The sequence below is a fragment of the Melanostigma gelatinosum genome (genome assembly GCF_949748355.1).
Source record: "Melanostigma gelatinosum genome assembly, chromosome: 7".
Taxonomy (NCBI): Eukaryota; Metazoa; Chordata; class Actinopteri; order Perciformes; family Zoarcidae; genus Melanostigma; species Melanostigma gelatinosum.
This window is the reverse complement of record NC_136640.1, coordinates 16,278,572-16,297,506: the sequence shown is the minus strand read 5'-3', so window position 1 is coordinate 16,297,506 and position 18,935 is coordinate 16,278,572. Positions and strand designations below refer to the sequence as shown.

At 45.1% G+C, this 18,935-nt stretch overlaps 2 protein-coding genes across 3 annotated transcripts in view; both read left to right on the top strand.

Moving 5' to 3' along the window:
- Positions 1-3,325: 3,325 nt before the first annotated feature.
- Positions 3,326-15,291, top strand: wdr81 (WD repeat domain 81). Of its 2 annotated transcripts, none has more exons than XM_079272150.1 (12): positions 3,326-3,401; positions 4,229-4,738; positions 5,029-8,549; positions 8,635-8,742; positions 8,838-9,037; positions 9,184-9,365; positions 9,601-9,766; positions 10,089-10,254; positions 10,380-11,168; positions 11,317-11,462; positions 11,580-11,762; positions 14,101-15,291. In XM_079272150.1, exons 2-12 carry the CDS (start codon positions 4,377-4,379, stop codon positions 14,425-14,427), a joined length of 6,150 nt encoding a protein of 2,049 aa, XP_079128276.1. In that variant the 5' UTR covers positions 3,326-3,401; positions 4,229-4,376; the 3' UTR covers positions 14,428-15,291. The 2 variants fall into 2 exon arrangements, with proteins under 2 accessions (XP_079128276.1, XP_079128277.1); XM_079272151.1 differs by having other exon boundaries at positions 3,348-3,516.
- A 1,973-nt stretch (positions 15,292-17,264) lies between these two features.
- serpinf2b (serpin peptidase inhibitor, clade F (alpha-2 antiplasmin, pigment epithelium derived factor), member 2b) overlaps positions 17,265-18,935 on the top strand; it is a gene marked incomplete at both ends in the record, with an annotated part of 2,285 nt that continues 614 nt past the window's right edge. Inside the window, 7 exons of the mRNA XM_079272059.1 lie at positions 17,265-17,318; positions 17,427-17,501; positions 17,582-17,807; positions 17,980-18,123; positions 18,225-18,413; positions 18,613-18,755; positions 18,881-18,935. The exon at positions 18,881-18,935 is cut by the window's right edge and continues 150 nt beyond it. Of these exons, the coding sequence (XP_079128185.1) occupies positions 17,265-17,318; positions 17,427-17,501; positions 17,582-17,807; positions 17,980-18,123; positions 18,225-18,413; positions 18,613-18,755; positions 18,881-18,935 (886 nt within the window). The remainder of the gene's footprint in view (positions 17,319-17,426; positions 17,502-17,581; positions 17,808-17,979; positions 18,124-18,224; positions 18,414-18,612; positions 18,756-18,880) is intronic.

The following is an 18,935-nucleotide window of genomic DNA, read 5'->3' as shown; positions in this document are numbered from 1 at the left end:
TGTCAAATTGGCCTGCAAGAACACAAACATAACTAGTTGTTATAGGACATTTTCTTTGGGTCTTCTGAACGTGTTTGTGCCACCAATTGAATTAGTATGAGGAGAGGAGGAAAAGCTGTTATGAGGAATTACATAAAGTGGTACCTGATGGCACTATCCAAACCAAAAACAATCCTTCCCTTGGCCCGTGGCTTAACTTTCCTCCAAATTTGACTGAAATCTGTTTTTCTAGATATCCAACAAACTAAAAGACCAACAAACCTACAGAACATACAACCCTGTTGGCAGAAGAAATAACTTTGATCTCTCTAGTCTAGAGTATGGAAATGATCTTGTAAAAAAGAAAAAAAAGCATGATATATATACGATACAAAAGTAAAAATATCATTCATTGCAAGGGCACGTAATGCTTTGAAATATAATGCATCACACTTCTTTGTGTCCACCCTCTTTTCATGTACGGCTTTAATCCAAAAGCAACAGCGTGCTTTGGGACACGAAACCCATTCTGCCTGGCAGTACTAAAACTACTAAGAGCAGAACTTAGAGGAGATCATACTGTTCAGCCAAGGAATGCCATGTTCTTTGGCTCTGGATCTGTTCTGTCAAAGTGCTGACAGTAATGATGCTTCATTGGTGGTATGCTGAGATGAGAGAAGCATTTACGTTGTGTCCCTGTAATTGTGAGTCTAACACACTGTGGGATTTAAAAATGCATGCCTATAGACTCACTTTTAGTGATTTTAAAGAACATTTTTTTAATAATCCTTCTGGACTGGACACTAAATGCCTTGATTCGGTCCCTTTGCCTTCTCAATTGTTTGTTCTTTTTAATCAGTTTTCCCATTTTTCACTTCCTGCCTCGATTTTCTCAAGGTGCCCAGCAAAAATAAGTTTTCAAAACATCCATGCATAAAATATATGCACACTTAGATACTGTTTTAAATGTTCAGACAGAAACAAAAACAAAAGTTGATCATTGCACACTGAGAGGCATATGTCAATATTCTTCAAAGGTTCACATTTATTAAATCACATCAATGAGAAGTTTGCAACTGCAACATATAAAGTACAATCCACCTTCAAGCATATTCATAACCATCTCAAAGAAGGTATTGGAATTTAACTCTCAAGATAACATTTTCTGTATAAACAAGAACTTGCTATGACACTGTGCTCTATTCTGATAAACAGACCATAGTAAGACCTTCATCCTATTCAGACTCTGATAAAGCCCGTTTTCACATTTCATGTTCAATAACGGTTGTGAGTTTGTGTAAATAAATGATTCAGTATAATTATAATCGTAATTTAAAAGAGGAATCATGCATTCACATTAAACATAACATGTTAAAAAGCCTGAATCTACAACCTGTATGTTTACATCTGTACAGGTTACAGACATAACGCCACCTTGTGGAGATGACTCTGACTACATTCCAGTCAGGTATTAGAAGCAAATATTTATTTTTATGAGATCATTTCAAGGGACCTTAAAAGACAGAACGTTACCAGCAAACTGTGGTATTGTCGCTTCATTTCATTCACTACATTAGCTCATCTAGATATAGGCCGAGTAGTTTGCCAGGAGGATGGGCCTTTCCTTACTACGTTGCCTTAAACCAGTGGTGTATAAAGTACTCAAAAGCCATACTTGAGTAAAAGTAAAGATACCTTACTGGAAAACTACTCCAGTAAAAGTAAAAAGTCACCTCTTAGAATACTACTTGAGTAAAAGTCTTAAAAGTATCTGATATTTATTGTACTTAAGTACAAAAGTACTTAAGTATCAAAAGTAATTTTCTGATATTAAATGTACATCACAACCTGAACATTAAATGAACATCATAACCTGTTCATTGGAAGTAAAAGTACAAGTAAATGCTGTTAATAAAAAAGCAAAGGGTCAGAATTGTGAGAATGATGAAGTTTATTCTTTTAAGTGCTGTGGCACCATGACCAAGGACATGGAGCTGTGTTGAACATAATTGGGTTGGCTGTGATCCATCCAGGAGCAACAATGTTCAACATAATACATTGCACATAAGTATACTTTTGCATATGAACTTATCATCATAATTCTCCGAAAAGCAATATGACACTGAAGGAGTTGTAACAGTGCGTTTATAAGTCTGCTCATTAGACTAGAGGATGTAGAGGGCCAATGCATAATATTATGTTCAGCAAAACAGATCCACTTTATGCATCAGGTCAGTGTTTAGAGAAAGGACACCTGCCTTGTAAACTCCTATGGGCCTGATTTGAACACAATAGACAAAGGTTTTGCTCAAGCTGAATCTGCAATTGGGCGACTGCTACCATCATAACTCCATCTGATCATCCACAACATGACTCAAATATCAAAACATGATCAATACTAAAGCAGCACCGAAAGTAACCCAGTCATTACTTGAAGCTGAAACATGTCCTGTTCATCTTCAAAAGAAGTTGGTTTTCAAAATTGCGAGAATTCCGTCACGCTCTTCTTGGGCTGAAGACTCGTCCTGCGATGCTAAATAGTCTTTCACAGGCCGCTGAGGCAGGTATTCTTTGTTTCTAAAGATAGATTTGATTTTGTAGCGAGTAACGAAGGTTTCAGGGGAAATGTATCGGAGTAAAAGTATCAGTTTTCTTTGCAAAATGTAGTGAAGTAAAAGTAAAAGTCAACAGAAATATAAGTAGTGAAGTAAAGTACAGATACCCCAAAAAACTACTTAAGTACAGTAACGAAGTATTTCTACTTCGTTACCATACACCACTGCCTTAAACATACCAACACAGATATATCTCTATTGCCACTGTGGTTGTCACAATATCGGTAGCACAGCTGACTATCTATTTCTGCTCTATCAAGTAACCACAACACATAAGTTCTGGTATTAATGAAATGTTATTTGCAGGTTATTGGGAAAGTGTCCCTGAGGAGAAAAAGAGGAGGACATCGACACTCAATTCCAGATAGAGCGGGTGGCATTGTGGGATACAGGAGAGGAAACTATCGAGCATGTGCTTGCCAGTTGCAGAAACGTTCAGAGAAAAGGGACATGATGGAAGAAATGAAAAGAGTAGGACTAACGAGAGCAGGGTTAAAGAGCATACTGGAGAGACAAGGCAGAAGATGTTTGCTCAGATTAGAACTGAACACTGCAGGAGTTAAATAACTCCAGAGGATGGCAGTCATGCAACACCAAGGATGCCAGCTGCCTTTACGCGTCAAAGAAGAAGAGGCGCTATCGCGCAGCTTCAGCAGCAGTGATCACATGAGATGGGGCCGGTGTTGTGTCACGTGAGGTGTCTCTTTTTAAACATGGCTCCAGCTAGCACAGAACAAAACACCATCTGATTGACCCGTCGTCTTGTCTGCTGACACGCATCATTAGACATCGGACAACATGGTGGAAGTAAACGTCGCCCCGCTGTACATCCTCGTTTTATAACCTTACTGTGGTACAAACTCAGCATGCGTGAAACCGGAGCGTTAGCGTAACGCTAGCTAGCTGTCAACTGCTACAAGTGGTACGATGTGAAGTATTCAACAGTAAATGCTGTTGTCCTGTGATGACATTGGAGTTACATTTCACCAGTATTGATGCTGTTGTTTAGCTTCATGTCAATGATGTTGGGCACTAACCTAGTTAGCGCTATATGAGGGCTTATTGTTTGCTTGAGTGAGGTATCGTAACGTTAGCCTCAATGTTAAGCTAACTGTTCGCGTTAAGTTGACGTTACTTCCCCAATAGTCTTCCATAGCGCTTTAAAGCTCCCAACTCACTTTCACCGTCCCGACATATAACGCGAAAGAGTTTGGCGTTAGCTAGCTAAATAACATTTACAAGCGTACAATATTTAGCGTAATTAGTTTCGGTTTAAATTGGGCTTGTTTTTTTGGATGTTAACCCTTTCAGACAGTTAACGAAATCAATTCAAACTATTAACTTCTGGTACTGGCTAGTACGACACTAAGTAAGTTTGATTAGTCAGTTTAACTCACTATACTTGAGACTTTCTTGTCACTAGGGTACATACACTAGGGAGTCACGTGAGCTGAACTTCAGGGACTTGCAGAAGTGGTGTGCAATCACCAACATCACATCCGTTATTGCAGCAAACTTCTCTCCCCTGTCGTAAACAATCTGTCATCCCAGTGTTGCACAGCAATATTACTGTTAAAGCACTATAAAAGAAGCTAATCTAACTGTCCATTTATGCTTTTCGATTATTTCCGCAGGGGCACTGGTGCAAGAGGAGCTTCGGTCTGCCCTCGATGGCTTTGATCTCATCCTTCATGAATGTCTGAAAGGCGTCCTTGTGGGAGACAGCGAGGCGTATGCAGCGGCACATTGTGCGACTCTTAACGCGCATCCGAGAGACTCACCATGGATTGGCTGATGCGTGCCGTTGAGAAAGACTTGGGGGTTGACCGGCGGCAGCAAGGCCCAGGTCCCCGTCCCAGGGAGCTCGTTGCCCTTGTCCCCACTCGCTGGGTGACGGGTCTGAGGGAGAGGAGGCTCATGCGCTGCGCCCGCTTTGACAGCATCAGTGAGCCGGAAATTCGCACCTACCTTCAGTGTTCCCAGGCGAAGCTGCCTCCCGGCTGGACACGAGTGTGCATTCAGGGTCTGAGGAAAAGCAAGCTGGGCTACAGATTGGCCAGAGACCCGTGCCATCAACAAATGGAGTTCACGTCACAAGATTCTTACGTCAACGTCATGCAGTATGTGTCGCAACATAATGTCAGGTACGATGCACACTTTGATATTCTTTTAGTCCATCTAGTTTGTAAGATGTGTCTGTGCATGTCAGCGTACATTTGTGCCAAAACTCAAAGTAAAAATATCCCTTTACTTCATTGATAAGTTGGTTGGCAGATCTTTAATCTGCAATAATGTTAAGTGATTCATTGTTGAAAGTCATTTATCAAGCATTTGTCCATTTATATTTGTATACAATTTATCAATTTGCTGTCTTTGGGTTTTGTACATTTGGGATGATAAACTCAATCGGCCTTTTGTCTTTCCCTCTTTTCAGGAATCTGTGGCGTGATGCTCATTCCAAACTTGTGCAAGCATATTCAGGAGCCAATGGGCAGGTGCATTGTCCAGCTGTAGATGCAGTGCGTCAGGCTTTACAGAAGCTGTTCAACTCCACATTCATCTCAGCTGACAGACTGTCACCATCTCTTTCTCCAGCTAGAGAAAAGGAGAAAGAAAACTACTTGCCACCCAGTTCATCTTGCTTTTCCAAGTCCCAGTCGGACCGTCTGTGCCCCAACGTTCTGCCTGCAGATTGTCTGCTGGAGACGGCGGAGATGCTCTACGTTATTCTACCTTACACTCAGTATTCACTCCATGACATTGTCTCCTTCAGCCCAGCCAAGCTCGCTAACAGCCATGCCAAAGTGTTGTTCATTCTCTACCAGCTGCTAATAGCCCTGCAGGGATGTCATGCAGCGGGTCTGTCTTGTGGAGAGCTCTCCCTGCAGGACATGGCTGTAGACGAGCAGCTCTGCAGTCGTCTCAAGCTCAACCTAGCCCATTATGAGGAACTGGGGCCCGAAGGGGACGCAAACAGCGCTGGTACTGGCAGGCAAGTGCCAAAAAGTGTCCTGCCAAGGAGCAACTCGTGTGTGAGCCCAGAAAACAAAAGACTTTGCAGAGACTGCTTTGATGAGCTGAAGAAGTTGGTTCTGGGCTGGGTCCACGGGCGGGTCAGTAACTTCCGCTACTTGATGGAACTGAACAGGCTAGCAGGGCGGCGGGAAGGAGACCCTAATTATCACCCAGTGCTGCCATGGGTGGTCGATTTCACTGTGCCGTTGGGAAAATTCCGAGACCTCAGGAGGTCGAAGTTCAGGCTCAACAAAGGGGACAAGCAGCTGGACTTCACATATGAGATGACCAAAGAGGCGTTGGCGGCTGCAGTGGGTAATGGGGTTGGTGGAGGTGGTGTAGGCGGGGACCTTGGTGGGTCTGTAGGTGCTGGTGGTGCTGGACCGTCTGACCATCTCCATGTGCCGCATCACATATCCGACGTGCTCTCAGACATAACCTACTACGTCTACAAAGCGCGACAGACGCCCAAGTCGGTGCTGTGCAGCCACGTTAGATCCCAGTGGGAGCCGAACGAATACCCCGCCAGCATGGAGCGCATGCAGAGCTGGACCCCCGACGAGTGCATTCCAGAGTTCTACGCAGATCCCTCCATTTTCCGCTCAATCCACTCCGACATGCCAGACCTGGACGTGCCTTCCTGGTGCAAGTCGTGCGAGGAGTTCATTGAGGTCCATCGGCGCCTCCTGGAGAGCAGAGACGTGTCCCAACACTTGCATCACTGGATCGATCTCACGTTTGGCTTCAAGCTGTCTGGTAAAGACGCCGTCAAGGCCAAGAACGTGTGCCTGCACCTGGTGGACAACCACACCAGTCTGACTACCTATGGTGTGGTTCAGCTGTTTGACCAGCCCCACCCGCCACGCTTGTCTCCTTCACAGTACGCCCCAGCAGAACCTCCTCTCCTTGGCCTTGCTGTTCTTAATGTGCCTCCGCTACACATCCCTCAAGTCGACGCCGTGGCTGACGCCATGAATGGACTGGTGCCAGAGTCAACGGGGTGCGAGTCCAGTGGCTGGACCATGGTAGACAGAGATGAAGAGCTCGAACAAGGCATGGAAGCGCTGGACTCATTAGCGTCCGCTGGCTCATCCAGCTCCACTTCCTGCTCGGTGCCGATGCCAAGCGGCGGTACGGCAGGAGGGAAGATGGGAGGAGAGCACACGGCACTTATTGTATTGCAGTCCCCGAGTTCATTCCCCGGTGAATTCACAAGCACTTTAGGCCCTGGTTTGCGCAGCGCCATGTTACAAAGAGGTGGGCCGACGAACAAAAAACACGCGGAGGTGACGTTGACTGCTGCCAACGCGGAGGAAATCAAGATCCTCCTCCCTGAAGGCTTCAACCCGCTGCAGCCTTTGGATGAGCTGGAGAAGTTGAACAACTTCCTGGTGAAGAGTCTGCACGCTGAAGTGGGGCATCCCGACTGCACGAGAGACGGCGTCATAATTGAATCGCTCCCCTCCCTCACGCAGCTCTGTCAAAGGGACATGCAGGCCTTCGGCGTCCTCATCGCCGAGATATTCTACCCGTCTAAACTGAGAGGACTGAAACCAGGCGCCCCCCTGAGGCAGCGTTTCCAAGCCGTCATGAAGCTCTGCACTGCCAGCCTCCGTGATGTGCCACTGTCTTTGCATTATGCTCTTAAGACACTGCTGCTAATAGAGAAGCACTCTGGAATAGCACAAAGAGATGTACCGGATTGCCCCCGTCCCCTCCTTTTCAAATATGAACCCATCCGCGACGGTCTCCCTCCCCCAAACCCCTGCCAGTTATTGAACTCAATCATCTCGCCCTTTCCTTTCCCTTCCTATTTCGCAGCGCTTCATAGTTTTATCTTCTCCTACCACGCCAAGATGGAGACCACGTGTAGTCTTCAAGGAAGAGATGTTGTCTTTCACCTGTGGCAGCAGCTGGAGACACTGTTGCGGGGTAACGTCACGGCCGAGGGTCTCGAGATTCTCTTGCCCTTCATTCTATCCCTCATGCTTGAGGAGTCCACTGCAGTCTACGCCACCTGGTACCTTTTTGAGCCCATCTCTCGAGTACTGGGGCCCCGGAATGCAAGCAAGTTCTTGCTGAAGCCGCTGATCAACGTTTATGAAAACCCTCACTGCCTGCGCGGACGCTTCTATCTCTACACGGACTGTTTCATCCTGCAGCTGATAGTGAGGCTCGGCCTGCAGACCTTTCTATCCAGCCTGCTCCCCCATGTGCTGCAGGTCATCACTGGCTTTGAGAGCAGCATCTCAGGCTCTAGCGGGGAGGCTGGCAAAGGGCTGAGGGGCGGCACATGCAACCTCGAAGAGGAAGAGGACTTTCAGTGTGGCGAGGTGCGGCCATCTTCTGGGTCTGTCAGCGGGAACATGGGCGGTGGTAATGGTGCCAGTGGAGGAGTCGGAGGGGTGGGAGAGACGGGGATGGTCGATTACTCCTCTGGCATCAGCCTCAACGACCAAGTGTTTCTGTCTGAGGCGGAGGACTTTCAGAATGGGTTCTATGGCAACAGCGGAGCAGGGGGGGCTGTTGGGAAGCAGCAGAGTCAGAACTCCGCAGCCAAGGATCAGGACCAGGAGTCTCTAAGTGTGGGGAAACTAAGTGACAAAAGCAGCACAAGTGAGCTCTCGCTGGGTGACGGGGACTCGATGCGCGATCGAGCCAGTCTCAAATCAGCGGACAGCAGCCAGGACCTGAAACAGGCTAGTGAGGGAGAGGAGGGAGGAGAGCTGGAGGAAGAGGAGGTGACTGAGGGTCAAGAGGGGACAGGCGACCCTTCTGGTTGCGCGGAAGCTTCCGGAGCTACAGCTGCCGCTCTGGAGGGCGAATTCGTGAACGGACTGGCACTGGAAGAGACTGAGACGGGCATCGTGGGAGAGCAGGAGGAGGACGACCATGACGCATCGGACGAGTCCGGGGAGAAAGAGCAAAAGATTCTTCTCGGTGAGGGAATGATTGAGGTTTATGTAAATAATTAGTTTATTAACTGATCACTTCTAATGACTTGTAGTAATTTCTCCACACACAGATACAGTCTGCAAAACAGTTCGGTGGCTGTCGGCAAAGCTTGGACCAACGGTGACTTCTCGACACGTCGCCAGAAACTTGCTGCGATTGCTCACAAATTGTTACATTGGTACGTAAATGCGGAACATTAAAAAGAAGTTGAATTGCCTCATTAACACTTTTATATTTAGCAATATTAACAACAGCTCTGTTCTCTGCCTGTAGGGCTGGAGAAACACCAGTTTGTGGCCGTTGCGTCTGAGGAGAGCGACCTGGAGAGTGTGGGAATGGGCAGCGTGTATGAGAAGAAACCTGTCGTTGGTGACCAGACAGCCGAACCGGTGTTGGACTGTCTCATCTACATAGCTCAACTTTATGGGGAGCCTGTACTGACTTACCAGTACCTGCCTTATATAGGATATCTGGTAAAGCAAATGTACAATAACGCACGAAACAAACAACCTCCTTTGGCCCATTAAGCTTGGATTGTTTTGCTTTTTTTCTGTGGGGGAAAAAGACATTTGTACCAAAGGACTTTTCAAAGTACGGTAACTAATATGTATCCTTCCAGGTTTCTCCACCTTCTTCGCAGCGCCTGAACACGCGTAAGGAGGCAAGTCTGCTTGGAGCGGTTGCACTTACGCAGAAGATCATCATCTTTCTCTCTGACACCACTCTCATGGACATGCTGATGAAGATCAACCAGGATGTGCTCCTCCCACTGCTGGACTTGCTCACCACCCCCCACATGGGGTAAATAACACACATCCAACCATGCACGTACTCTAGATGTATGTTGAGGTATAACTCGTGATCTCGTGTTCAAATACACAAACGCAACAGGACGACGAGAAGAAGCATTGTAAAAATATTGCAAACATTAATCTGCCTTTTGTTGAATGAACTGAAACTTTTAAACTTCTGTGTTGAATTAGAGTATCATGCTGCAATAGATCTGTCATTGGTCCTCTGCTTCTGCTGTACTCAGGTTCCCCAGCGGGGTGCAGACGCGCACCGCCGTCTGTCTCAAGACTCTCAGCCTGATGGCTCTCATCTGTCTGCGCATCGGGAGGGAGATGGTGCAACAGCATATGGCTGACACTCTGCGTCGGTTCTTTGCCGTTTTCTCCCTGCTGCATTTTCTGCAGCCCCAGGTATGCGCACACACACACACACACACACACACACACACACATCAAGACTGACAACCGTAATGTCAAGTTATTTTCTAGAACGCTTTCAACAAGCACATCTATCAGAAAGAGCTTTACAAAAAGAAGAGACCGATGAAAATAGAAATGAGACAGAAATGTTGAATACAAACTGTCAGAGGGAGAGAGAGTCTGTGCATTTGTGAGCATGGCAGGATGGTTGTTCTCTTTTCATCAGATCATTTAGAAGTGTCTACATGTAGTTATGTCTTCTGTAAACGGAATTTGAAATTCACACGTGGTGATTGTATCATTTATGATGTAGCTGGACAGCGCCCCTTGCAGAGTCGTGGGAGAAGTCACGGTTGTGGACGTCTGCACACCTGAAGAGGCAAATGTGACATACGAGTTGGGGGTGTTGGAGGAGCTGCAGACTGTATTTAATCCCGAGATGGCCCATGCCTCCTACATCCCCTTCTACTGCCTCATAGGTAGGAAACGCCTCAGCTTGTGCCAAATTCAAAATATCATATCCAGCAGTATATTCAGTCCTATAATCACACATACATCTACACTTCAAGTAGTATAAATCGGTTCTGTATTGTCATTTGTGTAGGTGACATGGCAATACGGAAACTGGTTCCCAACCACGAGCTGGTCTGGCAGTTGGCCCAGTCCTACCACCAGAGTTTGCATCAGGGGGGTTCAGATACGTCGAAGGTGGAGCTACCCCCGTCCTCCACGGGTGTCTCCTCTGGTTTTGCCAAACGCGTTGGCTGCAGCCCATTCCCTGCACCTTCGACTAGCGCCGCCTCGCTGGGAGACTCTCTCCCGGAGTCTGGCACGTTTGGGAGCCACCTGGTAGGAAACCGTATCCAAGTGTCCCGGGACACCGATGATGATGGTAGCCGGAACTCGTGGGGACGCTCCAGCCACACCGCCCCCGCCATCACCACTGCCTCCAGCTTCACCGCTCCATCCTTTGGCGCGGCTTCCTGGGTGACGGGCCCCGCCCCAGAGGACAGCGCGCTGAAGCAGGAGCTCCCTCGCAGTGGCCGCTCCCTGCAGGGCAACTGGCTGGCCTACTGGCAGTACGAGATCGGCCTCAACCAGCAGGATCCGCATTTTCACTTCCACCAGATACGACTGCAGAGCTTCCTGGGTCACTCGGGCACCACAAAGTGTTTGGCACCTCTGGCAGGAGAGGATTACTTCCTCTCAGGAAGTAAAGACAAGACCGTGAAGCTTTGGCCCCTCTATAACCACGGCGATGGAACCCAAGAGGTGGAGCCCAAGGTGACGTATAGCGACCATCGAAAGTCAATCTTCTATGTTGGACAGCTGGAGGCTTCGCAGGAGGTAGTCAGCTGCGATGGAACCGTGCACCTGTGGGACCAGTACACCGGTAAGAGTGGCCGTGCATTTCTGCTCACGATCACAACAATGCATCATCAACTTGTAGTTGTTAGTTGGAGGGCGTGGGACACAAATGGGTGGAATAAAATAACTCTACCACTATTCTGTGTAACTAACACTCGACCTGTTTTCCTTAGGCAAACAGATCCGCTCGTATGAAGCCGTGGATGGGAAGAATCCCATCACAGCCGTCACCACCATGCCAGCGCCACACTGCAGCGTCGTGTTTGGCAGTGCCGATTCTATCCTCCGCTTCATCGATCCTCGCAAACCTGGACTGCAGGTAGCAATCTGCCATACAACAGCCACCAAATGATCCGTGTGTGTTTTCAACACGGTAAGATGTCGCCGCTACAGTTAGTCCAGACTTGACTGTGACAAATCTTCCCGTGTCCCCCAGCATGAATTTCGTCTGGCGTACAACAATGTGAGTGCCGGGCTCATCCGCTACCTGGCAGTGAGCCCTTCAGGGCGCACTGTGGCTGCAGGCTTCTCATCCGGCTTCATTGTTCTGCTCGACGCACGCACCGGACTCATTCTGAAGGGCTGGCCGGCTCACGAGGGAGATATCCTCCAAATGAAGGTATACTTTTTCTTAAGCATACGTCTGTACACCTGGACAGAGCTGCCTCTGGGTTACGTCTTTGTCAGTAGTCAGTGAAGGGCCAATAAGACCGACCAGTGATGGTAAAACAGGTTCCATGAAGGTTTGGCTGTTGACGGCAACAGTTGTGCATTCAATGAACAAGTGAAGTTCTTAGTTGCCTTTTATTTAAATGGCAGTAAAGAGGAGACAGGAAGTGGAGGAGAGAGAGGAAGGATGACACGCAACAACCTGGCAAGACCTGAAGAGGGGATGTTGTAACTACATGGACAAACCCCTAAGCCGCAGGGCTTCCTCAAGAGCATTTCTTATTACAGGATTCATTTGAAACATTATCAAATTATAAATACCTGCGGTAGTATATATTTGTTCAATGCATAAGTAAATGAGAGCTTTCAGAATATTTAAAATGGGATTGGGCTATGTATAGTGTTGGATTCCCAACAGACGTTAGAGAAAAGGAAAGGAATTAAATATGTAAAACTCCAAGTTGGTGAAAGCTAAATACTTCAGCTCGGGAGGGAAACAGAAATATCAGATTTCCTGATTGTTAGGAGGAACAAGTTACTGTTTTTGCAATAGAAAATGATTCTACGATGAAATGACAGCCAGACACTAACTTGAACCCTTGTTACACCACTTTGTGTTTCCAACCAACGGGCCGGTGCGTAGGATTAACGGTCAAGTTGTTGACCCGAGGCGTGGGCTGGGCTGGGGGGGGGCACACAGTTGATTCAGTGTGTCACATAACTGGGCGGTCACTCTCTATGCTGGAGTCCAACTTTGTATTCCGCCAGGTAAAGTTGTAGCCACACACAAGTGAACAGCTTCTCCATACTGTGACTCCCTTACTTTGTGCAGCTGTCAGCGTGGTGTGATTTCTCACATAAGAGAAGGGTTGCATGGGTTTAAAGGTGATCAGTGTACCATCAAATACAACCGGCTGGAAGGAAGGACGGTCATTTCTTTCTGTTTGTTTTGATGCAGGTTGAGAGCTTGGTGTAAGGGGGTCACTGATAGTGACCAAACCACACATTACCTGCCCCTGATAATAAACAGAAACCAGCATTTTATTAAATGCAATGGGTTTGCAGCTGTCACTAAGAGGAATACTGCATAGGTGTAGTCAATTTAGTACCTTATAGTATGTAAGAATGCGAGCCATTGCATGACATCAGTACTGTCTCAAAATATTTGCCAGACAATAGTTGTAAAACGTGTCGTATCCTTTGTGCACATCACACACTCCAGCCAGAAGGTGCGGCTGTACTCTTGGATGATAAATATTCAAGAAGATGAAGAAGTGACTTTTATTGTGACATTCCCCAAAGGTAGTGATGCTAAGTGGTGCACAGATGGTGAAAGTTGTACCCAGCAGGTCTGTTGTCAACAGTGCGCAAGGATGAGCAAACTTTATTTAACCCCAAGTTAGGTCAAGGATTGTGTCTCTAGTTTTAGGCAAATATGGACACAGGTTACTCATTAGAAAGACCACAGTGCTTCGCATTGGCACATTCGTATTACTCAGACTTCCCCCGCAATGTGTACGTGTGTCTATCTGGGAAATTGAAAACAAAAAAACTTTAAAATCTTTTTTTAAATACATTTTGTAGGAAATAAAGAAAATGAAAAGAAAATGTAATTTACTCCCAAATTCAGGTTCTGTTTGTGGGTACAGGAACACTGCTAGTCAGATGATTTCAGTCATTTTAATGGTAGTTGGTCAGTTACTGTAGATGATGAGTAACAAATCTATATAAGTAGTTTGCACGAATATAAAAAAAATTGTCAGGATCGTTTTGGCCAAAATAATTGTGATTGAAGATATTATTATCCAGATAATCGTCAACGTATGCTTAAAGCTCTTGAAATGGCACTAAAACACACTGGAATAGTTTTACCTTGCATTTTGTTAAGAAACAAAGATTTGTATTGCTTCACAGATGGAACACAACTTTATTTAATGAGAAGCAAACAATCTTAAATAAGGTGATAATAAATCATAAGAGCTACACAGTTTGTTACTTGTGGGGATATTCGTGATTATCCCAACAATGAAAATTCATCACAATTAACTTATTGCGAGTATATTATCCCATCACTAATAAGTAGGATGTTACCGGTTTCTGTTTCAACTTTCTCTACTTTAAAGGTATCCTCTTTAGTTCAATTATTCTTTTCACATATTTTCTTTAACTGCAGTGTATTAACAAGGGAATTGCAATGCCTGGTGTATGATCTCAAATCTTTAAAAAGGATGTTGGGATACTGGGATTTGACATTAACATTACTTCTTTTCTTGTGTTTTACTTTTCAGGCTGCAGAAGGAAACCTGGTGATCAGCTCCTCCACTGACTACACAATCGCCGTGTGGAAAGATATGGAGCACAAGCCTCTCCGCCAGTACAAGTCGCAGTCCGACCCCATCCACGCCTTCGACCTTTACGGTTCCGAGATCGTGACCGGAACCGTGGCGAACAAGATCGGGGTGTACTCCATGGCAGATATCTCCTTGAGTCCCGTTAGCAGCACGAAGCTGAGCTCGGAGAACTTCCGCGGCACTCTGACCAGCCTGGCGGTCCTGCCCACCAAGAGGCTGCTGCTGCTGGGCTCTGAGAACGGGGCCATCCGGTTACTAGCTTAGGGATAGCCAATGGCTTCAGCTACGCTAAACACGCTTAACGGTGACCTTTTTGAAAGTGTGTGTTGTTCCTGAAGACACCAGATGTCTGAGTTCTCTCTGTCCCCTGTCCTGTGCTTGAGGTCAACTGTATTGGTAGGGCACTTTCCTCTAAATCGCTTTTTGAATGAAGCAGCACAAGTAAAGGCATTGTACGGATAAGCGTCGTGTCTACCCAATCTCGCCTCTCTGGCTGTTGGCACTGAATTTGATGATCAAAACATGTGTCACACAGTTAACGTTCACCGTGTACAATGAATCTCATGATTTTGTTTTTTCTTTTAAAAGCCTATAGATGTATAGAAAGTATATAATGGGAACTTCATATTTTGACATGTATTCTTTTGACTAGGTCAGCTATTCTGTTCAAAAGAATGAATCAGAAGACGCGCTCAGGAAGGTGGGACCAAACACGGTTCTCATGTAGTGTTTACACTTTCCAAATAGATGCATAAAAACACCAAAAAAAAAAAAACAGTGACCTCAACTCTCATTTTCCCTCACTGTTAGAATACATGAGTACCCAAATGCACTGATTCAACTATGCAGTATTTGTAGATCAAATGATTTGTTTGTGTTAGCGTTGCTCCGTGTTTCGTAAGAGTTGTTTCACAGTCGATTGTTTCTACGCCATTGAACAATAAAAGTACATTCGCTGTTTTGTCGGCAGTCTTGGTGCATCTTCTCAGCGTCACTTACAAAAGTCTCTTACTGATGCACAGCCTTTAAACCTACTGCACAAGTACGGCCTAAATTGTCAACCTGTAGATTCTCACTCAGATTTTAAAGATTGAATGTTTTTATCCACTAATAAATTACTTGAAGTTGCTTTTGGGATATTTTTTTAAACCATGTTTCGAGATTCTTGATTTAGCGGTCAGAACCTGTAGCAGCATTACACTGGGAGTGTGTCTAAGCAGGTGCCACACTGTGACTGGGTATGCCGGTTACTAGACTCACCACCTTCTAATTGCTCATTACAAAAGCTAACATAAGAACAGTCGATGCAAATGTAAACCGTTTTGTATTTAATCATTTATATGTAACTGCATATGAATATGTTGAGAGAAAAGTTATAATTCAATAAAACAAAATGTGGTCTAATTTGCTCCTTGGTGTGTAATGCACATGAATATGGATTAGAGATGTATGCCCACAACACTCTTAATGAAACTACCAAAGTCTCTTAAAAAGGCTATTAGCATCACATAATCAAAGCTCTCCGCTTTGTATGGTTTTATCACTTTCATGTTGTAAAACACAGTTTGCCCAAAGCTCAAAACGCTCTGATAAGTACACTAGACCTTTTGATATTTTGTGTTTTTTGTAAGTGAAAGCTCAATGATCATAAAACTTTGTAGCTGCATATTGATAATTGGTTACGAACGCTCCAGCATCTCTTTGAACATTTTGAGAACAAGTCCTTGAAAATGCTTATTTATTAACTGGATTAATAAAATAATTGCTTCCATGTTTTTTTGTTTGTGTTCCAGCTTTTTCATTATGACTCCCAGCCTTGCTCACCGGTCTTTGGCTGAGTAACCAGAGCTCAGATTGGACAAAGTCCCCTCTTGTGTTTGCAGACGGCTGTCATGTGATCAAGGAGATATCGCTTTTGCTTAGTGGTGAAATGTGACCAAATACACTGAAAAAGTTCTGACTTCTCTTAATTTCTCCCCCCCCCCCCCCCCCCTGTCGTGAGTATGTAGCGTCAGTTTATAGATTTAGCATAACAATCATGTCTGTTCTGTGAAGTTGGTAACATATCAAAGCCAGATGTTTCTGGGAAATGTGGGCTTGTGTCCCCCCGACATCAGATATGTAACTCTGTTTGTCCACACAGTGTTGGATTTACCAAAATGTTGCAAATAATCTGACATGTTCTCTGTCCAAGATGAAGGTATCATGACTTTGACACCTGCACATTGATATGCAAAGTAGCCAAGCATCTCGGTCGTCAATATTTAACCCTGGATGAGTCTCGGTAGCTCCATTTACAAACAAATAGTGGCTTAAATGAGGCCCCAATCAATGCAAGTTGATGTTTAACTGTTTGCTGAGCAAGTGCCAATCTTTGACTGTCAGGAATTCTGCCATCCGCAGTCACTTAGTTGCTCCTTTTTTGGACAAGGCAGCACGTTTTTTTCTAATTTAAATTTAAGGTAAGATCAAACTTTTTGTTCAAAAAACTTATTTGGATACTATTGTACATTTGATGACTTGTTGGAATACGCTAAATACTGCTCAGTTATTAATGGATTTTCATGTTTGTGTCAGGTCTGCAAAGGTGGATACGTCGCTTCACCATTTATTCGTTTTTGACTTTTTTATTTAATGTTTTACATTTCGACATGTTAAGTTGATATGAATACCGAATGTCTGGAGACACCACAATGCATTGATACTCGAGATTGCTTCTGCCACGACAAGTAGATTTTCTGTCCCTCAGAGTATTCAGCCTATCACAGTTTTTTACTGAACAATACATCTCAGTATTAGGATGTGGTTGGAGACAGCACATTTTGCACTTTCCATGTGGAAATCTTTTGTGTGGCTTTCATGCTGAAGGTATATTTCCAGATGATCTGGGAATCCTTTAAAGGAGAGGGCGACTAAGTAGAAGTGTTAGAAACCTGCAGGCAGTACACCTAAGATACTATACACAGAAGGCGAGAGTGTTGCGTTCAAGAGGATTAAACATGAACCGTATATATTTGTTGTTTTTTCTTAAAAGTCACCTGGTCGTACGTTTTTTTTTCAGCCAAAATATTTTCTCTCTCTCACAGTTACATTGTAAGGACATGGACCTTCGTCTGACACTCCTGTTGATCTGTCTCTGCAGCCAAGGAGTCACTGTAAAGCATTGGAATTACTTATTTTCAACTCTAAAGATGATTATAATATGTGCTGATTGTATAACGGTTGTATAAATTGTTGTCTTATGCTAACTTCCTTCTCAGCAGAATGCTGATGTGGAAGAAAATGACTCAATCCCTCTGGTGCCTCTTATTCCCTTGATGCCCAGCCACCCCAACGAGGTTAGAGGCAAAACAGAGTTTGAACGTAATTTCTTCTCTCATTGTGCTTGTTGCGTCACGGTGCTCTGGTCATTTCACAGTTTGGAAAAACTACAACTAGTAGGCCCAATGAGAGCCCGTCGGAGGAAGACCATGGTGGAGATTGTCAGTCAGTCGGCCAAAGCCAACAGTCAAGGGAGGCCGTCGCCGCAGCCATTCAGAAACTGGGTGTGCAGCTGCTGCAGAACCTGGAGACAACGCCAGAGCAGCCAAATGTCATCATATCTCCTTTGAGCATATCATTAGCGCTCTCTCAACTGGCTTTGGGTATGCATGTCCTGCTGCTGCATTTACATGACACACTGGACCAACACAGCTTGCTCTTTTCATATCAGCAATTACTACATGTGGTTGAATTGTGTCAGCAACTTGCCCAAGTCTAAAGTTGTCTGGAGACTGTCGCTACCGTTCTCATCCAAGTGTTGCACCCCTCTTACAGGCGCAGCAAATGAGACGGAGGAGCTGCTGATGCATCATCTCCATGAAAACACTCTCCCCTGCTACCACCAGTCTCTGCATAATGTCTTAGAGCTGCTCAAACAGAATGAACTGCAAATTGCCACACGCGTCTTCCTGCGCCAAGGTTACTTCCTGGAAATAATTTTGCACCACACCAACAATTGAGACTGCACAGCTGCTGTTTGCAGAGAACATTCATTTATTGTCGTTTGTTATGTACTGTAGGGTTCGAGCCAAAGCCAGAGTTTGTCCGTGAATCCCAGAGGTTATATGACTCAGAACCAGCAGTATTGAAGAGCCTGCAGCAGATAAACGACTGGGTAGAGAATGCAACAAACGGAAAGATGAGCGACTTCCTGTCTGCTTTGCCACCAAATCTGCTCCTCATGCTCATCAATGCTGTCCACTTCAAAGGTGAGCTGTCACCATATTCATGTCATTAGCTTCTTTTCTTAAGAAAAAAAAAACATGTTTGTTGAGAATAGTCATTTCCCAAAAATACCAGTGGAAATAACCAATGAAATCTCCCAATGTTTGTATGTTTTCCTTTTCATAAGCTACTGTATGTTTGAATTATGCTGCTGACTTGAACTGCGAACCATGTTACCCACAGGAGAGTGGAAAGCTCAATTTGACCCGCGATTTACCTCCAGAGGTGTGTTCTACCTTGACGACAAGCGCATGGTTGATGTTGAAGTGATGGAAGATGCCAAACACCCCTTGAGTTTATTTATTGATCATGAACTGGAGGCTAAGGTAAAATACAGTTTTAATCCCTCTGCCCAAAATACTCTAGCCTCTTTTCACACAATTTGGTAAGAAATATAACCTCCTCGCATAACCTCCATTTGTTTACAACACCATTTCTTCTTCCTGTGCAGGTAGCGAGCTTCCCATTCCTGAAGTTGACGAGCTTGTTGGTGGTCATGCCTATGT